Genomic DNA, 20,910 nt, shown 5'->3' on the forward strand with positions numbered 1-20,910 from the left:
CTTTACCGACTTCTATTATTTCTAGCGATTTGCACTACCGGTTGGTGAAACTTTTCTGGTAGTTCGAATCGCTATGCTTTGCTTGTTTCTATATGATAATATGTGCCTTGGTTGCTGCGATCCCTGCGGATAATATAAAGAGTGAAGAATGAACGTCCTCTAAACAAAAATGTGATTTGAGTGCGACTCTAGTGTGTGAGTGAAAGGCGTGACAAGAGCAAGTTGGACTTACGAACGATCGACAAGTGGATGACCGATCCGTTTGGGTCAATACCGAGAAAACTCAATGAAATTAGAGGCTTTTCAACCCATGCAACTATGTTTTAGTTTTAGTGATGTCAATGTTCAACAAACATTTATCATGTATTCAAAATAAGTGGTAGTCCACTTGGTTCGACGGTAGCCCCAAACTTCCAAACCAGCACTTCTATGGGCTCCAGCTCTCAAGAAATCAGTCTAGGATTTCTGTTTTCAGTTCGCTGGGATTCTCTTTCCACACCTTTCTTAACATAGCACATCTGTCTATCTTTTTCATTCTCAGCTTAGCCAAAAGATTACTTACCCGTGCTTGACCTGCTGCCTCTGGCCTTAACGTAATATGCACCTTGGTTGCTGCGATCCCAGCGGATAATATAGAGTGACCAACGAATGATCCATCAAACAAAAAAAATGATCGAGTCTGACTCAAGCGAGTGAAAGGCGTGACAAGAGAGTGGGCTCGACTCACGAACGATGGACAAGTGAAGGATTGATCCTTTTGTGCCAGTATTGGGAAAACTCAATGCAGAGAGATTTCTCGTCTCATGCAACTATATTTTAGTCTTAGTGATGTTAACGTTCAATAAACGTTTGTCATGTATTTAAAATAGGGGTTTTAACGAAAAGCCTACGGTACTGTTCATTTTAACGAAAAACTATATTTTTACACTAAAAAGTCAAACCTGGTACTATTTATTTTACCATTTATTTTGTCTTTATCGTTAAAACTCAAAGTTTTCAAACAATTTTCATTAGTTTTATTTTTTTAAAAATGCACTACCATCCAATAATCGATTGTTGGATACAAGTGACAGTCTACTTGGTTCCACGGTAGTACACAAGAATTTGTCTTGCTTGATGGGTTACAACTTACAGGACTCCAATAAAAGGTCCCATTCCCAAAGTCTAATAATCCTAGGCATTTTAAGAAAAAAAGATAGTTTTCCAATTTGTGGGACAAAATTACAAACAAAACAAAACATTATAAAAGGATAAATCGTCTTATGGAATTCGTGGGGACAAAATAGACATTTAAGATCAGCCTTAGCTCCTATATAACTCCCCCTTGCGATATTAGGGTTAACAACTTACCCAATGGCTTTCAGCCTCCACCCTATCTCTCTATGCCGTTTAATATGTTTGATATAGGGTTTGTGTGTTGTTTAAATATGTGGCACATAGTTCTTCTCGGAATTTTATTCTCAGTGAAAATTGGTTTCAGGATTTTATTTGTGCGTAAATCGAAATATCCTTTCTGCTTGAACCTTCTCCTTCCAATGGAGATGTGTTCCAATGTTTATTGGATTACAACTTTTATTCTTTCTACATTTTTATTTTTTTCCTTTTACCTTGTATTCTTCGTTGCTACCATGTTTTTTCCTTCTTTTTTTCGCAAAATATTCTGCTTCCAAGATTGTGTTTGCAAGAACTAAAATTATCATTATTTTTTATTGGGAGATTTCATATGAGCAACTACTAATTCATCTTGCAGTTTCTTGATAGGAGGATTTTTGTACGGTGAAACTAATATTTGGACCACAATTGTCCAGCCCAGGTTTAAAAAAGGTGAAAAAGAACAAATTTGGTTGGACGAGAGTTAAAGGAGATCCTGAACTAATTGTTATTTTTTCGAATCCCTCTGTCTGGATAGTAGAATAATTTGCATAAGAAAAATGCTAACGAGAGACCCTCCGACATTTTGTTTTTTGCACAATATTTTATAATATTGGCACGAAGAATATGAGACGGCAAAGAGTTTATGAATTTTCACTTTTGAGAATCTTCTTAGTATTTCTCTTTGCTTAATTCTAATCCAACCATCTCTAAATTATAATTTTCAATAGAGACGCTAGCTACCTTCCTCATTTGCCCTTCTATATCTACTTTTCCTACTCATCACTTAACACGTGTATTCTACTAATAAATTAAACTATATAATTCATGCTTTTAAGGTGGATATAGTAAAACACAAGGTTTATTTTGACATTTAAGCCTTAATAGAATACACGTGTCAAGTGATTACTGGGAAGATAGATAGGGTGCATTAATTATGTTTTATTAATTGAATGTACGTGTGAAGTAATTAGTGAAGAAAGTAAATAGGAAAATGCATATGGAAAAGGTAGCTAGCATTCAAAGAGAGTGAGGATGGGACGGGACGGTTGGATTAGAATTCAATACTAAAAAATGATAATTGCTAAAATAAATATTAAATAAACGTTAACACAAATAATTATTTACAATAATTATAACTATATAATTATAATTTAAAATGTATAGTTTGAATATTTTAAGAACCGACTCAAATTATATTTAAATGAATTTAGAACGTATCAAACAAAATTTCGTATTGTTCATGTCTAGTCTCTATCTAATGACTAGTGAATTTTGTACCCGAACCATATGTTACTAATTAACACTAATATAGGCTATTATATTAATGGAGATATTTTTCAATGTACTGAACACGGGACGGTACGCTGTAGGCTATTATACAAGTGGAGATAAGTTTTTTTTTTCCGAGTATCACTCCACTTGTATAATGCCATAGAGCGTATGTACCAATTTTTCAAGCCCACTGAAAAATCTCTTCAATGTGAGAGCTCAGCAGAAATTAACACTAATATAAATTAATAATTGACTACTCGCTCCATAACATATCATGAGAAAAAAGTTTATTGTATTATATTAGTATTTATGTATATGCCTGCCATGGTATTCCTTTCCATGGCAATGTAACAGTACTAAACTTCTAACTATATGGGAACAAAAATCGTAAATTAAATGAAATTGACAACAAATAATTAATCAAATGCTTGTAAATTTGTATCCACTTAAGATCGTGAGAAAACTTCAAACCCTGAAAATTCAAAGGAGCTCCAATTATCGCCACACAAATTGGTTGATATCTTCATTTGATCATCGTCGGATGGTAGTGAACAGTCCAACTCTTGCAGATCCATCATAGGTTGCCATGTAAAACTAGCAGTGCTGCTCGTCAAAGACGTCGTTGCATCATCGGACCAAAACACATCTTGCACCACTTGTTCATCATCGCCTAGTAAACCCTGTAACTCAAATTCATGAATGTTCATATCATCATTGTGATTAATTCCCATAAAAGTTTGAACATTTTCTTCTTGTGATTGATGTCCTTCAAGTAAATAATGATGACCAACTGCTTCAACAAGATCATCAGCAGCCTTTGAAGAATTATGCGAGCCGTCACGATCGTTCAATGCTGAACTTGAAATTACCAAGTTGGGGTCATGGTCATGACCATCAGGGGTAGTGGAATTGTGGTTCAAGAATTTGGCAAACACCACAGCTAAATCAATATCTGGTACATTAGATCCACCTGGCTGAGTATTTCCGGCCAGATCATCTTCAGTAGTAGTTGATGAGTTGTGATGCTGAAAATAACTTAATGAACCGCGGTCAGCCTGTGAGAGCCTGGCTGCCTTACCACGGCGGTTCTTGCGGCAGCCACCACCAACGGGGACGTTGCGTAAGGAGCCGCCTTTAGTCCAATATCTCCTGCACCCTTTGCAGAAGTACCTTGGCTGTGAGAGGCTGTAGTTGTTGTAGTAGCAAAATTTTGTGTTGGAAGAGGCACATCGAGGGCAGTTTGGGGCAATCTCAATATGGGATTTGTTCCATGGTGTCTTCATCTCCATCATCATGAATTGCTCTTGCCCAGAGGGAGGGCATTGTAGTATTTGTTTAACGCTAGGAGCTATGAACATTTTGCATAACCAGTTGTGATCACAATTTGGAAGTGGGGTTATGAGGAGAGAGTTTTGGGGGTATATAAAATATAAGAGGGTTTTGGAGTTTGGAGGGTATGTGTTGGAGTTAGTGCAAAAGCATGTGTGTGCGTGTGTGTGGGAGTGAAATTTGTATGTGAATCTCTTACTAATTTGGAAGGTGGGGTTGGAGATGAACGTGGGCGGTTGGGGAAGCGTTACGACCAAGGAAGGGTGTGAGATTGAGATTGTCTCTAAAATCATGATAACAATCACAATCACAATCTCAATCTCACGTGATTAATATGTTATTTTTTTAATATAGGAAGTATTTCATCATACATTGATGACCGAATAATTTATCTTCCCATGTAATTCTGATACCATATAAAGTGATATCGTACTTTTGTTCTCCGAATCAAAATGATATGCAAAACAAAGCATGTGACCCAAAAAAAATGCATACCTTTAATTTGATCTATTTCCCACTAGATCAACTTCATGGCATTATGTAGTTATATGGCTCGTTTGGAAGTATTTTTAAAATAACTAAAACCGTTTTTGTCACATCCCCGCCCAGGTCCACCACATCCTGAGCCTGTTCCACCACCGTAGCACGATATTGTTCGCTTTGGGCTTACCATTCCCTCACGGTTTTGTTTTTGGGAAACTCACGAGCAACTTCCCAGTGGGTCACCCATCCTGGGAGTGCTCTAGCCTCTTTCTCGCTTAACTTCGGAGTTCCTACGGAACCCGAAGCCAGTGAGCTCCCAAAAAACCTCGTGCTAGGTAAGGATGTGAATATATATTTAAGGATCACTACCCTGGGCGATGTGGGATGTTACAATTTTTTGTGGAAATATTTTTGGAATTAATTCTTAATAAATATGCAAGTGCTTTTAGAACCCAATAACATTTTCTCTAAAAGCGTTTTCCATTATTTTAAAATCACTTCCAAGCAAGCTCACAATTCTATTGAAATTATAACACAAAGTTTATTGTGTATTGATAACCCTAGAAGTGAGGCAAATCAACTATGTTAATATCACATATTATAACACTTAAATAATACATTACATTACAAAGTATTCCTTATACACATAACAAATTATCATGATTTTGATATTGTGAAGTGAGTTAATTATCTTCATGTTTACATGCATGTTATGGTATGCTCTTTACTAGGCGGGTTAGTCGTGGTTCTTTTGGACTCATGTGTTGTATCTTCATTGGGGAGTTGATATGAGGGTGATTGAGGTTGATGAGTCAAAGCTTCTTCTTAGTTGTCATGGTTAGCTGTGTCTCCAAATTATAAAAATGGCCTTGCCTTGCCTCAATAACGTATAGAGAAATGCTAAAGAGACTTTCTGTGAACTCTTCGCCACCTCATGTTTTTGGCACAAATTTGTGCCAAAATTATAAAACATGAGGTTGTAAATAGTCCATAAAGAGTCTCACTTTGAGAGAGTCTCCTTAGCATTCTCTAACATTTATTATATGGTCCCTAGGGATTAGAGAACTTGGAATTAGGGCAATGAGTTTGAGGAATAAATGATTAAGTATAACTTAAGAGGGTGAAGGTTATTAGAAGCATGATTAACATGAGGAGCAAAATTACAAGTATACCTAATTAGCTTAATTAATTAAAAAGGATGAGGGTTATCACTAGCTTTAATGATAGGAATAAAGTTACAAGTATACCTAATTTGGCAGTGTATTTTGTTAGCATCATGTGGACCATGACATAAACACAGTAATTGAATTCAATGGAGGCAATATGATTATGGTTATTACGCATATTCAAACTCAAAGCATCTGATTCCTATATTTGTATATAAATCAAATTCACTGTGAAAGACCTCCTTCAGCAACGTATAAACTATAAACAGGGTGACTAAACTAAACAGTCATGATTTTTTTTTTATTTGTATTTTATCCCTCTGAGTTTGTAAAATCAATAAAAATAATTCAAATAATATATATATACATATATATATATATATACATATATATATATATACACACACACACACACACATATATATATATATCAATCTTAATAACATATGTGTGTTTTTTTTTTTTAACAAACGATATTATTTACACTAAGGGAAAGAGGATGAGCTTAGCTTCACAATGTGGTAACAATAATATGGTTCAAAATAGCATGCATGCTTAAATGTAAGAAAATGTTGCAAATGGTGAAATGCTCTGATGATTATGGCCTTTTTCTTTAATTATTGTATTTCGGGTTCAAGCTTTTTCTTAATTAGATTAGTGCATATTATTGCTTGTATTTAAAAAACAAATTGTAAAAAAAGTTAAAATTAAAGTTAATATGTATTAAAGAAATCTTCATCAAAGTCAACAAATTAATTGTCTGCATGAAATGCATGTATGGATTATGCAGTGTACGTTGCTTTGCTTCTCGTGATTAACGAGGAATGAGTGCAACTGTGCAAGGAGATTTCCCTTTCATTGATCAAATCATAATTCATAAGGCTAACGTCGCGGGTGCGTATCTTGCACATACGTTGCATTTCACGTCCCATAACCCACATGCCCCACTCTGTTAAGTGGCACCATTTCATTTCCTCTCAAATTTTTAATTTTACGTTAATTAATTAAAAGCATTAATATATTAGGTCATCTGTATGTGCTGGTCCACAACTTTATTTACGATTAATCTTTTAATTTCATAATCTTAATCACAGTCAACGTATTTGCTGCTCTTTATATATACCAGCCATGCATTTACTTAAGTAATCTAACTACCTTTAGTTGCTACTGCTGCTAGTTGTTTGTATATTAGCTAGGTGTGCTTCATAAATTTCAAGTAAACATATTATATAAAGGGAAAATAATGAAATTTACGAGTTTTTGTTAATGCAATGGAAGAGAAACGATCAATTTTGTGAGTTTTTAATAATGCAAGGGAAGAGAGAAATCGAATTTTGTATCTCTTCCAATATTTGGAACTGAAATATAACCAAGAATTAGTTGGTAACATTTTTTTGAACAAATTTGTAATTAAGTATCACTAGGGAAGAGCTAATTTTAATTAGGATATCAAATTGCACTCATCATGCATCTAAACTTGCAATTCTTTTGCTAAGTTAGAAATCGACCTTGAACTTATATATCATTCTCATTACCACATCCTCCCTCGCCAATACTTGAAATTAATATCAAAGACTTACGCATTCCTTTCCGGTGTTCGGTGCCAACAATACTTCTAATTCAAACTAACAGTGTTATAACATAACTTCTGTGCACATAATCAGAATATAAAAGAACATTACATAATTTAGGTACATATATATATATATATATATTTCAATATATAATCTCAATTCTTTTTTTGTTAAGTTTTTAGTACCTACGTGGAGAAGGCCATTGGCCCAAACCTCCATATATAATGTTCCAAAAAATTTATACATGTAGAAATATAGAGAAAGTTTTAGAAACCTACACTGGTCCCCCAAATATGACAGTATCTGCATTATAGGCATCCCTAAACGTATAATGCAAAGACTTTCAAGAACTTACATCATTTGACAGCATATGCCTACCAATGTTCACACGCGCGCGCATATATATGTGCGTGTGTATATAACATAAGAACACAACTTCACATCCTTCGATCGCCTTTAATTTCCTCATTTGAATTTTTCACAAATGCTATTTCTAATTTGAGTTGTCCAATTTCCTATCAAGCACATTCATTTCATTTTCATGGCCATATACATAACATGCTGTATTATAATATTTTGGGTAGTGTTATCCACATACCCATTTTTACTTCTTACACACTCCTCTCAACTTTTGGTCCTCAGATCGAATGAATTAAAGAAGATCAATGACCAAAAATTTAACAAAGAATGTGTGAAAGGTAAAAATGAGTTTGTGAATAGCACTGTGATAATATTTTGCGTTTAATTTCATTAAAGTAAAGATTTGACGGGGTTTCATTTGCGAAGAGATTTAAAACTTTTTACGGTATTCATGCATGTATCACATGATAATTATACTTTGTTGATGCACAAAACCGGAGGTCTTGGAACAACGTAAATCCGACCGTGAATCTGCAAGAAATGTAAATAACACAAGATGTATCGTGGTTCACCCCAAGGTTTAGGCTACGTCCACACTGATTATGTATTTATCTGAGAAGTGAGGGAGAGAGATTCAGAGCCTCTGAGGGAGAGAGTGAGGTCTCTGATGGCCTAGGAATTGGCCTCCCCTAATTGTGAGGGTGAAGAGTCCTTTTATAGAATAAGGGCTCCTCACTTATTACATATTTGCCACTTCCTTTATTATATAATTACATTTAAGTCCCCCGAGTATTTGTGCGAGATCTAAATACAGAGGCCCTAAATATGGTATAAACAGTAGTCCCCCAAGTCTTCAGTCAAGAGAGTCTTTTGGCTGGAGACTTGAAATTCAGTCCATGTGTGGGCCGAAGTAACTAGATGTTGTCTTGAACTGACGCTCGATATTAGGCGGTGCTTAATCTGAAATGATGCTCAACTAGAAGTAGCACATGCTGCAAGGCTTCTCGGCTCGTGGCTTATGTTGCCTTGGTTGACTTGGCTTGTGGCATTGAAGGTGAGGGAGTCCCTTTTATAGAATAAGGGCTCGCTCCTCAATACATGAATGATGGGCTAGAGTTGAGGCTCTCTAATGATGGTGTGGGAGTCCCTTTTATAGAATAAGGGCTCGCTACTCATGAGTGATGATCAGTACATGAATAATGGGTTAGAGTGATGCTCGCGGCGAGGCGGTTGCTCAGCAGGCGGCGGTGCTCTCTAATGATGGTGAGGGAGTCCCTTTTATAAAATAAGGGGTCGCTCCTCAATACATAAGTGATGGGCTAAGTCCCCCAAGTATTTTTCATGAGGCCCAGTTGAGGCCCAATATATGGTACCTAATGTAGTCCCGCAAGTATTCGGTCAATAAAGTCTGTTGGCTGGAGACTTCAAATTGAATCCATGTATTGGTCGAAGTGGCGGTTGTTCGGATGCGGTATATGTATACCCTGCATTGAAGTTTTATAGGTAAAGTTTTGCAAGTGAAGCTTTGAAGCTGGAGCTCTGTAAATGAAGATTTTGAAGCTAGAGCTTTGTAAACGAAGCTTTTGAAGCTAGAGCTTTTGTAAATGAAGCTTTTGAAGCTGGAGCTCTGTAAATGAAGCTTTTGAAGCTAAAGCCCTATAAATGAAGCTTTTGAAGCTGATTGACATAAGTGATGCTCATGAATGTTTATGTTGATTGACATGAGTGATGCTCATGGATGTTGACATGAGTGATGCTCATGAATGTTGACATGAGTGGTGCTTATGAATGTTGTCATGAGTGATGCTCATGAATGTTTATGTATGATTGAATGAGTGATGCTCATGAATGTTTATGTATGATTGACATGAGTAATGCTCATGTATGATTTTGGAGTACTGGACGTACTTTTGATCACCTGGTTGGTGGTAATAGCGGTAGGTTGCTGAATAATTGTGGAGTACTGGGCGTACTTTTGATCACCTGGTTGGTGATAATAGCGGCATGTTGCCGAATTTTGGGCTTATGGGCCTTCACCTTCTACATTACATTCCACCCCATTTATTTTGGACTTTGCCGTTTTTTTTTTACCTTCTGATGGGGTTTATACAGATGTCTCCGAAAGATATGAAAAATAAATTACATGTTTTTAGCATGTTGATGGGCATCTTCCGGTCCAACAGAAAGTGGAGACAGGAAACCTTGGTGGGCATCTTCTTACCTTTAATCATGTTATCCCGTGGGATAGTGGAGTAGTGGAATATGGGAGCATCTTATTTTCGGCTTTTCCTTTTCTGCTTTCTGCTTTTCTTTCTGATTTTCTTTCTGTCTCTTGACCCTGATGAATATGGCAGACAAGAAATGATAATAGATTTAATAATAAGAAAATAATCTTATCTTCGCTTTTGCTTTGCAAAAGCGTTTGCTTTCTTCTTTTCACTTTCCTCTCTTTCTGTCTATGAGCTGTCATGCATGTGCACCCTTGAATCTGCAGGTTGGCCACGATGGTGATGCTTCATATTTTAGGGACAAATCTGCAGACTTCTCACTAGATTTTCTGATGAGTTCATTCATTTTCTCGGAAGTTGATGCTGGCAGATTAATCAGTTTTTCCATGCTCTTTTCCATATCATATTCGCAACCATCAAGAACTTGCCGAATCCGATCCCTCTTTAGCTTGAACCCAACTCCAACCATATTGAACAGAAAATCCTCCATGCCCTGGTGGAGCCGTTCATCCCTTGAGGAACGAGAATGAGCATGGCATCGGGAAGGGCCCCGAGGATGGGAAGGAACAAGCCTCCGATGATACCGGGGCCGAGAATCTCAAGCAAGAGCTCGCTACCAATTCCTAATGCTAAACCAAGTAGAGCTCCAATAACGACAAGTGACTTGAGCAGCATTTGAGCCTTAGGCAAACTACGCTTTACTCCATATATTAACTCATGCATAAATGATTGTGCAGTTTGAGAGATAGGTTCACCCCCCACCGTGCAAATGAAGAATGTTTGAATCATGACTTGATGAGCAGCAATGATGTTTGTTTATACCACCTGTAGATAGGATTCTAAGTTCTGGTAACTCGAAGCAATGGCAGCAATAGATGCATCAGTGATTTCAGACCCAAGGACAAGAGAAAGTATTCTCAACCCCCTTAGCTTTGTCGTTGTAAGAGCAAGCACAACAGCGTTGGAAAGCCGGATTGATGCAATGTGTATGTTTTGTAACCTTGGGAAATTCCTTCCCAGCACATCAGCCATGGTAACAAGATCAGTATTATCATTTTCTTCGTGAGAAAAGTCATATGTTCCACCTGAGGTTGTTGCTCTGCGGGTGCTGTTGCATCATGAAAAAACCATAGATCCCGAAATGGGATCTGAGAGTAGGCAAGCTTAAAACTGGGAGAAGATGCACCTGATTTCCATCTTTTGCACACTGAAGTAAGGCGGAAGAAGGCAGATGTTGGTAGTCTCGACAGCACCCTTTCAAGAAGGTCTTAACCCATCCCCGCTATGGCCCCTTCGCAGTGTTAACATTAGTAGACATTGCGCCACCTGTCTAACTCATCGACACCGTCGTTTAGCTGGAGAGACGAGATTCCTTTGTCGACCTAATTGACAGTGACACCATTAGAGTGCAGCTGGGAGTGGATTGGGATAGCTTCTTTTCCGATCTGGTCTTCGTCGTCTTCGGAGTCGACGGCGGAGACTGGCTGGTAGAACTCGACGGCGGGTGCATCGTCGTTGTCGTCGATGTTGGTGTCGGAATCGCTCCCGTTCTGGTAATCTGTGACTTGGATGACGTCAGGCGGAGCTGTGGCGTTCATCGTTGTCGTTCCAACTTCCAGCGGTGAAGAGAACCAAAAATCTGAGAAGAGTGAGAGCGTTTTGGGGGAAATGGATCGGAAACAAAGCCTTTTTCCATTTCCCCCATTGCAGTGAGTAGCGGATGCTCTCAGGCTCAGATCTGAACCAGAACCTCTCAACTAAAACGACTGAATGGGACTCCCCTCACTGAACCAACTTTTATATCTATACATAAATATATAATTCGGTGGAACAAACTACAAAGCAAAGGGAAAGAGAAGAAAAGAGGAATATTTGGTTAAAGAATTATGACAAATTGCTTCTTAAGAAAGAGTGAGTGAGAGAGAGAGGAGAGAGAGCTCTGTGAGGATGAGAGCTCTCTGAATGTGAGTTCTCTATGTCTGTGTCTCTGTGTGGGTTTTTGCAGATTCACGGTGGAAGTTAAAAAATGAAAGAGAACCGACACAACTTTTCTTATCGATTCCCACAGACGGCGCCAAATGTTGATGCACAAAACCGGAGGTCTTGGAACAACGTAAATTCGACTGTGAATCTACAAGAAATGTAAATAACACAAGATGTATCGTGGTTCACCTCAAGGTTTAGGCTACGTCCACACTGATTATGTATTTATCTGAGAAGTGAGGGAGAGAGATTCAGAGCCTCTGAGGGAGAGAGTGAGGTCTCTGATGGCCTAGGAATTGGCCTCCCCTAATTGTGAGGGTGGGGAGTCCTTTTATAGAATAAGGGCTCCTCACTTATTACATATTTGCCCCTTCCTTTATTATATAATTACATTTAAGTCCCCCAAGTATTTATACAAGATCTAAATATGGAGGCCCTAAATATGGTATAAACATACTTCACACAAAACTGGCACTCTAACAATTGGCATTTTTGTGTTAGACAACACTATTACGCACTGGTGAGGCTAGAAATTGTTAGGCAGAGGGGGCGGGATTTTAAAGGGTTGGCCTAAAAAATTTTAGACAACCAAATATTTTTAGATAATAGACAGTATTAATGTCTATTATAACCCGTACCTAAAATAAATGTTTTTAGTGTGAAGTGACCAAAATACGCCTGGTAAGAGTGTCTTGAATAAATATAGGTTGAGTTGTGATTTTTGGGAAGAGCAAAGGGGCGGACCGTCACTCATGGGCTTGATTTCCGGCGTAGCTTCGCCACTCCTATTACATGAAATTAAAAATTAGCATTTTCGTGTTATCTAAACAGCATTATTCTTTATGTATTGTACATACATCAAACTAAATCTTAAATGGGTTTTCATCATATGTGATAATATATGAAATAAATAATATGTTTGGGACTCTGATGAATAAAATATTAATTCAGGGTTTAATGATTTTATTGCGATACGTGTGTCATAGCTGACAGAGAGAGTGATGAACCCGTCCATTTACCAGCTACAACTTTGTTTGGCTAATAGATAGTGATCAACCGGTCCATATACTGCCTAGATTTTTGTTTATAAGCCATGGAAAATCCTAAATAAAAACCCGCAAATGCAAGTAGAAAAATTGGATTAAAAATTTTCAAAACAACAATGCTAGCCAAGAAAACAAACAAAGTCAATTCAGATGACGTCCTCGTGAAACATTCTGGATTTCCTTTGCATATTTTAATATTCCCCTCCCTCCCCCCCCCCAAAAAAAATCAATACAGTTGAATGTCACTATTACTGCAAAACTTAAGTTTAATTGTGGGCAGCTATCAATCTCACACGATCAGGAATTGCAATATATCAATCAATTCTATGGGATTCAAACCTTTGATCGTGGGTTAAATCACGTGGGGGGTTTGGCGTCGCTTTCACGATATAGATGCGAAGTAGAGGATCAATAGCTTCCACGTCTCTACCTCTCCTTAGTTTTTTTATTTTTCAGATACACAATATCACAAATGATCACGAAACAGAGTGCTTCATATCTTCCTCGTTGCAAGTTGCCAAGGCTGAGGGGAAGGATTTATATATCGTGAGCAATACCATTATCATGATGTTCCGGACTAATAACATAATAATAATATACATAAATTTTTATTTATATGTCTTTACATTATTAATACGGAACACGTGCATGCATATCATGAAAGTTGTTGTCGATCCTTCTTTTAAATTAATAAGAGATCATGATCAATGTGCCTTAAACTAAACGCAGCTACAACCGGCGGAGTAGCACGTGCACAATATAACAATCTGTTGCATGCATGACCCGTATGACTACAGTTCAAGTAACCTGTGTGATGATGATTCATTATCTTCTATATATGAAAAAGTAGCTAGACATGTATGCATGCTTAACGCAAGCCAGATAAGGTTTTGGGTAGGACATTATATATGTATTACTATATGACCTGGACCAACCTGGTGAAATGAGTAGTTATGTCTTTCAATGTCACCACTTGATGGTTGCCTAAACGCATGCAGTTGATGTATTCCGATTGAGATATCAATTAAGCTCTTGGTGCAAAATCCTTTACAAGTTTTTCATGTTGGATTATTTATTATAAGAACAATATTTGCATCCATTCCATGAGGTGCACTATCTTGTCCACTTCTTTGTATTAATGTATTTTCACCGCAATTTTAATAATAGAAACTGTAGATCAATTTCAATTTCATAATTATAAACAATTAATCAAACCAAAGTTCCTTTAATTATCTATATGTAATAGTAAATGGATAGTTCATCGTGAATATCTTACTCGGTGTCAACATTGTCTATTTGTACAACACATATGGATGATTAAACAATATATCTCCGATTTGATTAAGTTTTTGTAAAGATGATATTTTCATGATAACTAAAAAAAAAAAATTCGATTTGAATTTGATATGGTGAAAATATGCTAATCATAAGTGGTAAACAGGATGAATCACCCCCATTGGATTGTTGCAAGTATTTTATTATGAATAGTTGTTATGTAAAAAGTATAAGTCTAAATAACAAGCTTTGAAACGTCAAAATTAAGATTTTAGGAAAAAGAAACTCCCACATCACGGATGTGACACTAATTTATAAGTTGTAGCCTCGAAAATCAATAACCATGCATGCAACTTTTTCTACTTCTCCATTGCCTCCTGGTTAATCTTGACAACTGATTTTCAATTCCAGTTAGCATTCACATTTGCACTTGCCCCTGCAACAGTGGTGGCTTTTGATATGTCAGGTTCGTTACTTACAATAGTTCTTACTTCACCGGGATCAACTTCATGGTGTTTTTCTCTGGTCAACGAGGACAAATGGCATTCACCGTGTTGACTGAAATATCATGAAAAAGATCAATGTCAATGCCCATGAGGAATTGGATTTTTTTAGCATCAAACTGTCCATTTTTATAGGGCTCGCTTAAAAAATTGAAAACATTTTGAATGAAAATATTTTTAGAACCAATTTTTAGTAAAAATGCAAATGAATATTGGAAAAGCATTTGGAGTGATTTTTGCAAGAAGCACATAACTGGACCCACTTCACGTGCTTTTGGAACTAAGATTTTTTTTTCCTTTCTAAAAGCGTTTTCAGTCATTTGAAAGCATTTCCCAAACAAACCCTAATCACCATGTAAATTCGGGGAGAGTGCTAGCAACCTTTGTACTAACCTTTGCATTTGGACTTTTTCACTTTATCAAAGTCATGTGAGTCTTCCCAGAAGAGGCTAAAATTTATCTATGAGTCTTCCCAGCCCCTGGAATGGTGGACTGCCGTGGCAAAACCACCGGCTGGTCCACTTTTTTTATTAAAAAAAAATCATGTGTCAATTTTTATTGAAAATATGCCCCAAGGGCCATTAATGAGATGATACATTGCATATGTTTCACATATTAAACTAATTTACTTTAACCTAATCAGGGCAAATATTATTGTTTTAAGCTATCTCGCTAAGTGTTGTATGCCTAAACAATAAGTTCAAGGAATATGTAATAAAGAGAATGTAATATAAAGAAATTAGATTCAAGAGACCTTTCCCTTCCATACACATACCCCAAATGTCCTTGACCATAGAAGTTAATTGGGTATTAACAATCTGGTAAGATCAGTACATACTATGTCATTTCTTTTCAGAAAGTGACTGGTCTTGTCACACTCCGATCCCGAGAATACGTTCAAAATTGACATGTGACACCAAAACGTTCATGTTCCACTAGCATATCTTGCTTCCGAGACATGAGAAAGAAAACAGAGACCAACAATTCAAAAGCTTAATAACTTTTATTTTTATTTCATGGCTGCATCTAATCCTTAGATTAGACTGCCTACGTACCCTAAACGGGAACCATTCGTAGTTCATCTTTTTATTTTATTTTTTTATTTAAGGTTAATCCCATGAACCATAGTCAACCCAATTTTCATATCCAACAACTATTGAAGGTTTAATTCTAATTCTACACAAGAGTGTTAATGGTCACAGACATATAACATAATAAAAATGATTGAGTGAAATTCCAAGTTCAATTATATATTATAAACCATAAGCAATGGTAGAAGAAGGCACACGGATTTAATCAATTATAAATTAAGCTCAATGTAAAGAGAAATTGATGGTCATGATCAGTGATAGCTGATCATCAAAAGCCACGAACTTCAAGTAAGTTCAGCTTACATTCTGATGAACAGTGAGTCTTAGCTCAGACAATGAAGATCTACGTAGTCACATTCTGATGAACAGTGAGTTGCCTTCTTTCTCAAGTATATGTGCCATTATTCAACGTGAAGAAACTCGAAGGAAAGTGATGAACCTTGAAACCAAAAACAGCTTGCCTGAATCTAGGGCATATGTTTCCAATCACAAGTTCTCAGATGATAGAAGAGACAAGGGTACAAGGTTTGACCTGAAGTGCAAACATTGCAACTATGGTGGACATACCATTGACAAATGTTAGATTCTCCATCCAGAGCTCAAGCCAAACTTCCAGAAGAACAAGAGGTTCTAGAGAAACTCACAACCATCATTGTACAAGGCTAATCATGCAGCTTTAGCTGCTCATTCTTCCTTAAGCGAAAGCTTGCTTGACTTCACTTTAAATCCAATAAGTTTGATCAACGAGTTTGCTGTTTATTTACAAGGAAAACAAAGAACTGGAGATCTATAGAATACAACTGAGACTGGAATCGAAAACCTTACTGCATTACTGAGCAAATTTGTTGGGTTTCTTGCTGATTCTAATCATGGAGGCTCAAGTAACCAGATTCCAAGTATATTGAAAGCTTTCTCCACTGCTTTAAATGCTAGTCTTGTGCATGATTATTGGATAATAGACTCAGGAGCCACATACCATATGATAAACAAATCTTCACATTTACATAACTTCGAAAAAATGAGAAACTCTTCACAAGTGTCAATAGAAAATGGTAAGGGTGTTTGAATTGTTGGAAAAAGGGAAAATTAAGTTAATCTCCAATAAATAGAGTCAACAGCCTTGTATGTTCCTTCTTTTCCATTTCAACTTTTGTCAGTAGGAAAAATCACAAGACAACTAAATTGTCATGCTATTTTTTGTCCTGATCAGGTCGCCTTTCTGGACATAGTCACCAAGAGGAAGATTGGTCTAAATGGGTTGTACTATCTTTCAAAGGATCCCCCAAAACCTAAGAGTCTTTAAGTCAGCTCAAGCCTTTCTCAGGAACAACTACTTTGGCATCACCGATATTCTCATCCTTCAAATCATGTTTTGTCCATTTTGTTTCCCACAATGTGTAAAAGTAGTTTGGAGTGTGATACTTGTCACTTCTCAAAATCTACTAGGTTACCTTTCAATTCCTCAGTGTCGAGCTAGTAAATTGTTTGAACTTGTTCATTCAGACATCTGGGGACCTACATTTGAATCTTTTGATGGTTATAAGTACTTTGTAACATTTGTGGATGATTATTCAAGAATTACTTGGTTATACCTTTTAAAGTGCAAGAGTGAAGTCATGACTGTTTTTAAAGATTTCCATAAACTTGTAACAACTCATTTTGGTTGTCATATTTACACTTTAAGGTCTGACAATGGCACTTTGTACATGTCAAATAACATGTCTCAGTACTTAAGTTCCCATGGGATTTTTCATTAAACAAGTTGTGTTGGCACTCCTTAACAAAATGGAGTGGCCTAGAGGAAAAATAGGGATTTGCTTGAGAAGACTAGAGCCTTAATGTTGCATATGAATGTTCCCAAGAAGTTTTGGTCCCAAGGTGTGCTTTCTTCTACCTATTTGATCAATAGATTGCCTAGTAGGGTGCTGAATCAAAAATCATCCTACGAAGTAATGAAAGGAAGAAATATTGACTTGTCTTATTTGAAAGTGTTTGGTTGTACTTGTTATGTTCATATTGCTTCAATACATCGTGACAAACCTGATCCAAGAGCTAGCAAATGTGTTTCCTTCGGATATTCTTCAACACAAAAAGGTTACAAGTGCTACAATCCTTCTTCAAGGAAAATCATTGTCTCAAGGGATGTGAAGTTTGATGAAACTACACCTTTCTTTAAACAATCAGTGGAAGATTTAAATCAATGGAAAACTAATGAAAAGGGCTTGAAAACTTTGAGTTTTAATGATAAGGACAAAATAAAGGGTAAAGTGAATAGTACCAGGATTGACTTTTTAGTGTAAAAATGTGGTTTTTCATTAAAGTGAACAGTACCGGGTGCTTTTCGTTAAAGTTCCCTTAAATCAAGGGGAGAATGTTTTTGAAAACTTCCCTTTACCAAGTTCAACAACCAGTGATGAAAGTATATCCGTGTCCACTAACAGAGAATATAGGAATCCTCTAAGTGATGAAAAGGAAACTTTGCTAGAGTCATCAATTCAATCACCTACATCTCATTCACCTTATAAGGATCCAGAACCATCACTTGTCTTTCCTTAAGGAAGAAGAAATCTTCTCATGATCTTCACCCTCCTTCAAGGCTGCTGGATTATGTGACTTACAATGCAAGGTATCCAGTTGCTGGGTACTTTTCATACCAAAGAATGACACCTAAGCATGCAGCATTTCTCAATTCCATATCCAATGCTTCTGAACCAAGAAACTTTCAAGAGGCAGTACAACAAGATGAGTGGAAGAATGTTATTGAGGAAAAGTTGGAGGCTTTGGATGACAAGAAAACTTGGAGTGTTACCAAACTACCACCAGGAAAAAAGGTAGTGGGAAGTCGATGGGTGTACAAAAACAAGTTTCACTCTGATGGCACCTTGGAAAGACATAAGGCTAGACTGGTAGCTGGTGGTTTTACTCAAACTTTTGGGGTGGATTACAAGGAAACATTTGCTCTTGTAGCTAAGATGAACATAATCCGAGTATTGTTATTTGTTGCTATTAACCATGCATGGCCTTTATATCAAATGGATGTAAAAAATGCATTCTTGAATGGTGAACTTGAAGAAGAAGTTTACATCAAACTCCCTTCTGGTCATCCTCAATCCAGTGACTCTGAGTTGGTCTGCAAATATAGCATCTAATCCTGTTTTCCATGAGAAGACCAAACACATCAAGGTTGACTGCCATTACATCCATGAAAAGGTCCATCAAAGTTCATACAAACTCCTTACACCTCGAGCTCTCGACAGTTTGTTGATCTCTTCACCAAGCCATTGGCAATTGTTGTGTTTCAAGGCCCTTTGTCTAAACTTGGATCAATCCATCTCCTCGATCCAAGCTTGAGGGGGAGTGTTGGAATAGATCAAATCACAAGTATGGGTTGTAATTATCACTATAGCTAAGTTATGGGTTAAAGTGATGACTACAACCTTCCAACTTGTCATCTCATTTCTTATTCAACCATACTTCTCATTTGTCAATGTTTCTTTCCCTAAAATCTGGGATTTCCTTACTTGTATATTATTTTTGTTTAGTCCTTGTTTTGTCTGGTTGTTAGGGAAAAAATCATGGGATTGTGTAATGGTTGAAGCCAACTGTTTGTAGTCAGTTTCTTTGGCTCTTTAAAGAGCTTGGATCTCTCTTTGTAAAAGTTTATGATCAATTTACAAACCATTGAAATTCAATATCATCAATTATCAAAATATAGCAGATCAAGGTGGAGAGTGAAGAGGAAAAAGAACCTTGCAAATTGGACAGCGGATTATGAGAGCAACGACTTCGGCCTCAAACTGAGACCCTTTTTTCCTTTTGATTATTCTCCGCATTTCGTTCTGGCTTCCCTCCTCTGTTTTTTTTCCGTGCCTCCCTTTTCTTCCTTTCGCCTTTCTTTCTTTCCTTTCTTTCCTCATTTCCCGTTACTTCCAGAAGCCTCCCTTTATTTTATTTTTTTCTTCATACTGATCAATGCTTGTCGAGTTCTACAAAGTCGTTCTGAAACTCTATTTTTTTCTTGCTAGATAGCCATGAAGGGTTTTAAAACCTAGCTATAAAGTGTACACTTCGAGCCAATGTTGCCTTCATAGCCTTATAATTTTATACTGAAAACTCTTCTGTTTCCTCTTGAATTTGGGTTGAGTCTTTGTTTGGGCACACTACTAGACTTTGAATTTCTTGGTTAAGAATTGTTTTGAGTGCATGTATACAAATTTCTGCCTTTTAATTGTTAATTTCTCTTTGTATGTTGCTCAAATGATCTTAGTTTTGCCAAAATTTGCCTTCAATTTTGTACCCAAAAAAGGACCTTTCAATGATTTTAGCTAGGGATTGAAGATGAAAAACATAAAATATAATTTCAAATGCAAAGGCTAGTGCAAAGAGGATGCTAACATTTTTCTAAATTTAATTCTTGAATTGGACACCTTTTTAGTGGAATGTGCCTAGAAACTATGCCAATTGAAGTATTTTCTTTTAATTTCTTAGAGCTTAGGCACCTTTTGGTTTGAATCAGGTTTAATCACTTTATGGGCCGTTTGGTAATTATCTTATTTTCGTTTTTTTTTTTTTTTTGAAAACTGAACTCTTCTTTGATAACTACCTTTTATTTTCAATTAAAAATATAATAAAAACTCAAAACCAAAAAGTGAAAACTCAATGCTAAATTTAAAAATCACAAAAGAGTAATTTTAGAATTTTGCTTTTCAATTTTCATTTTCTTGAAAACTAAAAAGTGAAAGTGGACACACCCCGACCTGGGAAGTTCGAAGCATGTTGGCCATCACTGTGAGGTGACATAATCATAAGGGTAAGTGATGTAAATAAGTGAATAATTTCAAGACTAATTGAAACTAATTATACTAAATAGTGAAAGAGTGCGCAATCGTGGGAAGAACCCACTTCAATTATTCAGAGCGTAATAGATAGTGAGACTACAGAAGAGTAGTCAAAGTAACTAAAGTACACTTATTACATAACATTGATAAGGTCGTACATCTAAACAGAAGAGAATGTCAGAACTGCCGAGATTCCTCGAGTGCCACAAAGAGTACAACTATCTAGGTCCTGGAGGGGCGAAAAACAAAGTTGAGTGGGTCAGCAAAGCAATGCTTATATGAAATCCTATATTTTCGAATATACTAACCCCTCGCCGTAAAACAAGTATAGTTTCCTTAAAACATACTACGTAGGTATGTAAACAATAAATCAACAACATTATAGTAG

At 36.6% G+C, this 20,910-nt stretch overlaps 1 protein-coding gene across 1 annotated transcript; it reads right to left on the reverse strand.

Moving 5' to 3' along the window:
• Positions 1-2,916: 2,916 nt before the first annotated feature.
• Positions 2,917-4,121, reverse strand: LOC126587882 (dof zinc finger protein DOF1.2-like). The gene has a single exon (XM_050252969.1). The coding sequence runs from the start codon at positions 4,002-4,004 to the stop codon at positions 3,093-3,095; it is 912 nt and encodes a 303-aa protein (XP_050108926.1). The 5' UTR covers positions 4,005-4,121; the 3' UTR covers positions 2,917-3,092.
• Positions 4,122-20,910: the final 16,789 nt, after the last annotated feature.

The sequence above is a fragment of the Malus sylvestris genome, chromosome 10, assembly GCF_916048215.2.
Source record: "Malus sylvestris chromosome 10, drMalSylv7.2, whole genome shotgun sequence".
NCBI lineage: Eukaryota > Viridiplantae > Streptophyta > Magnoliopsida > Rosales > Rosaceae > Malus > Malus sylvestris.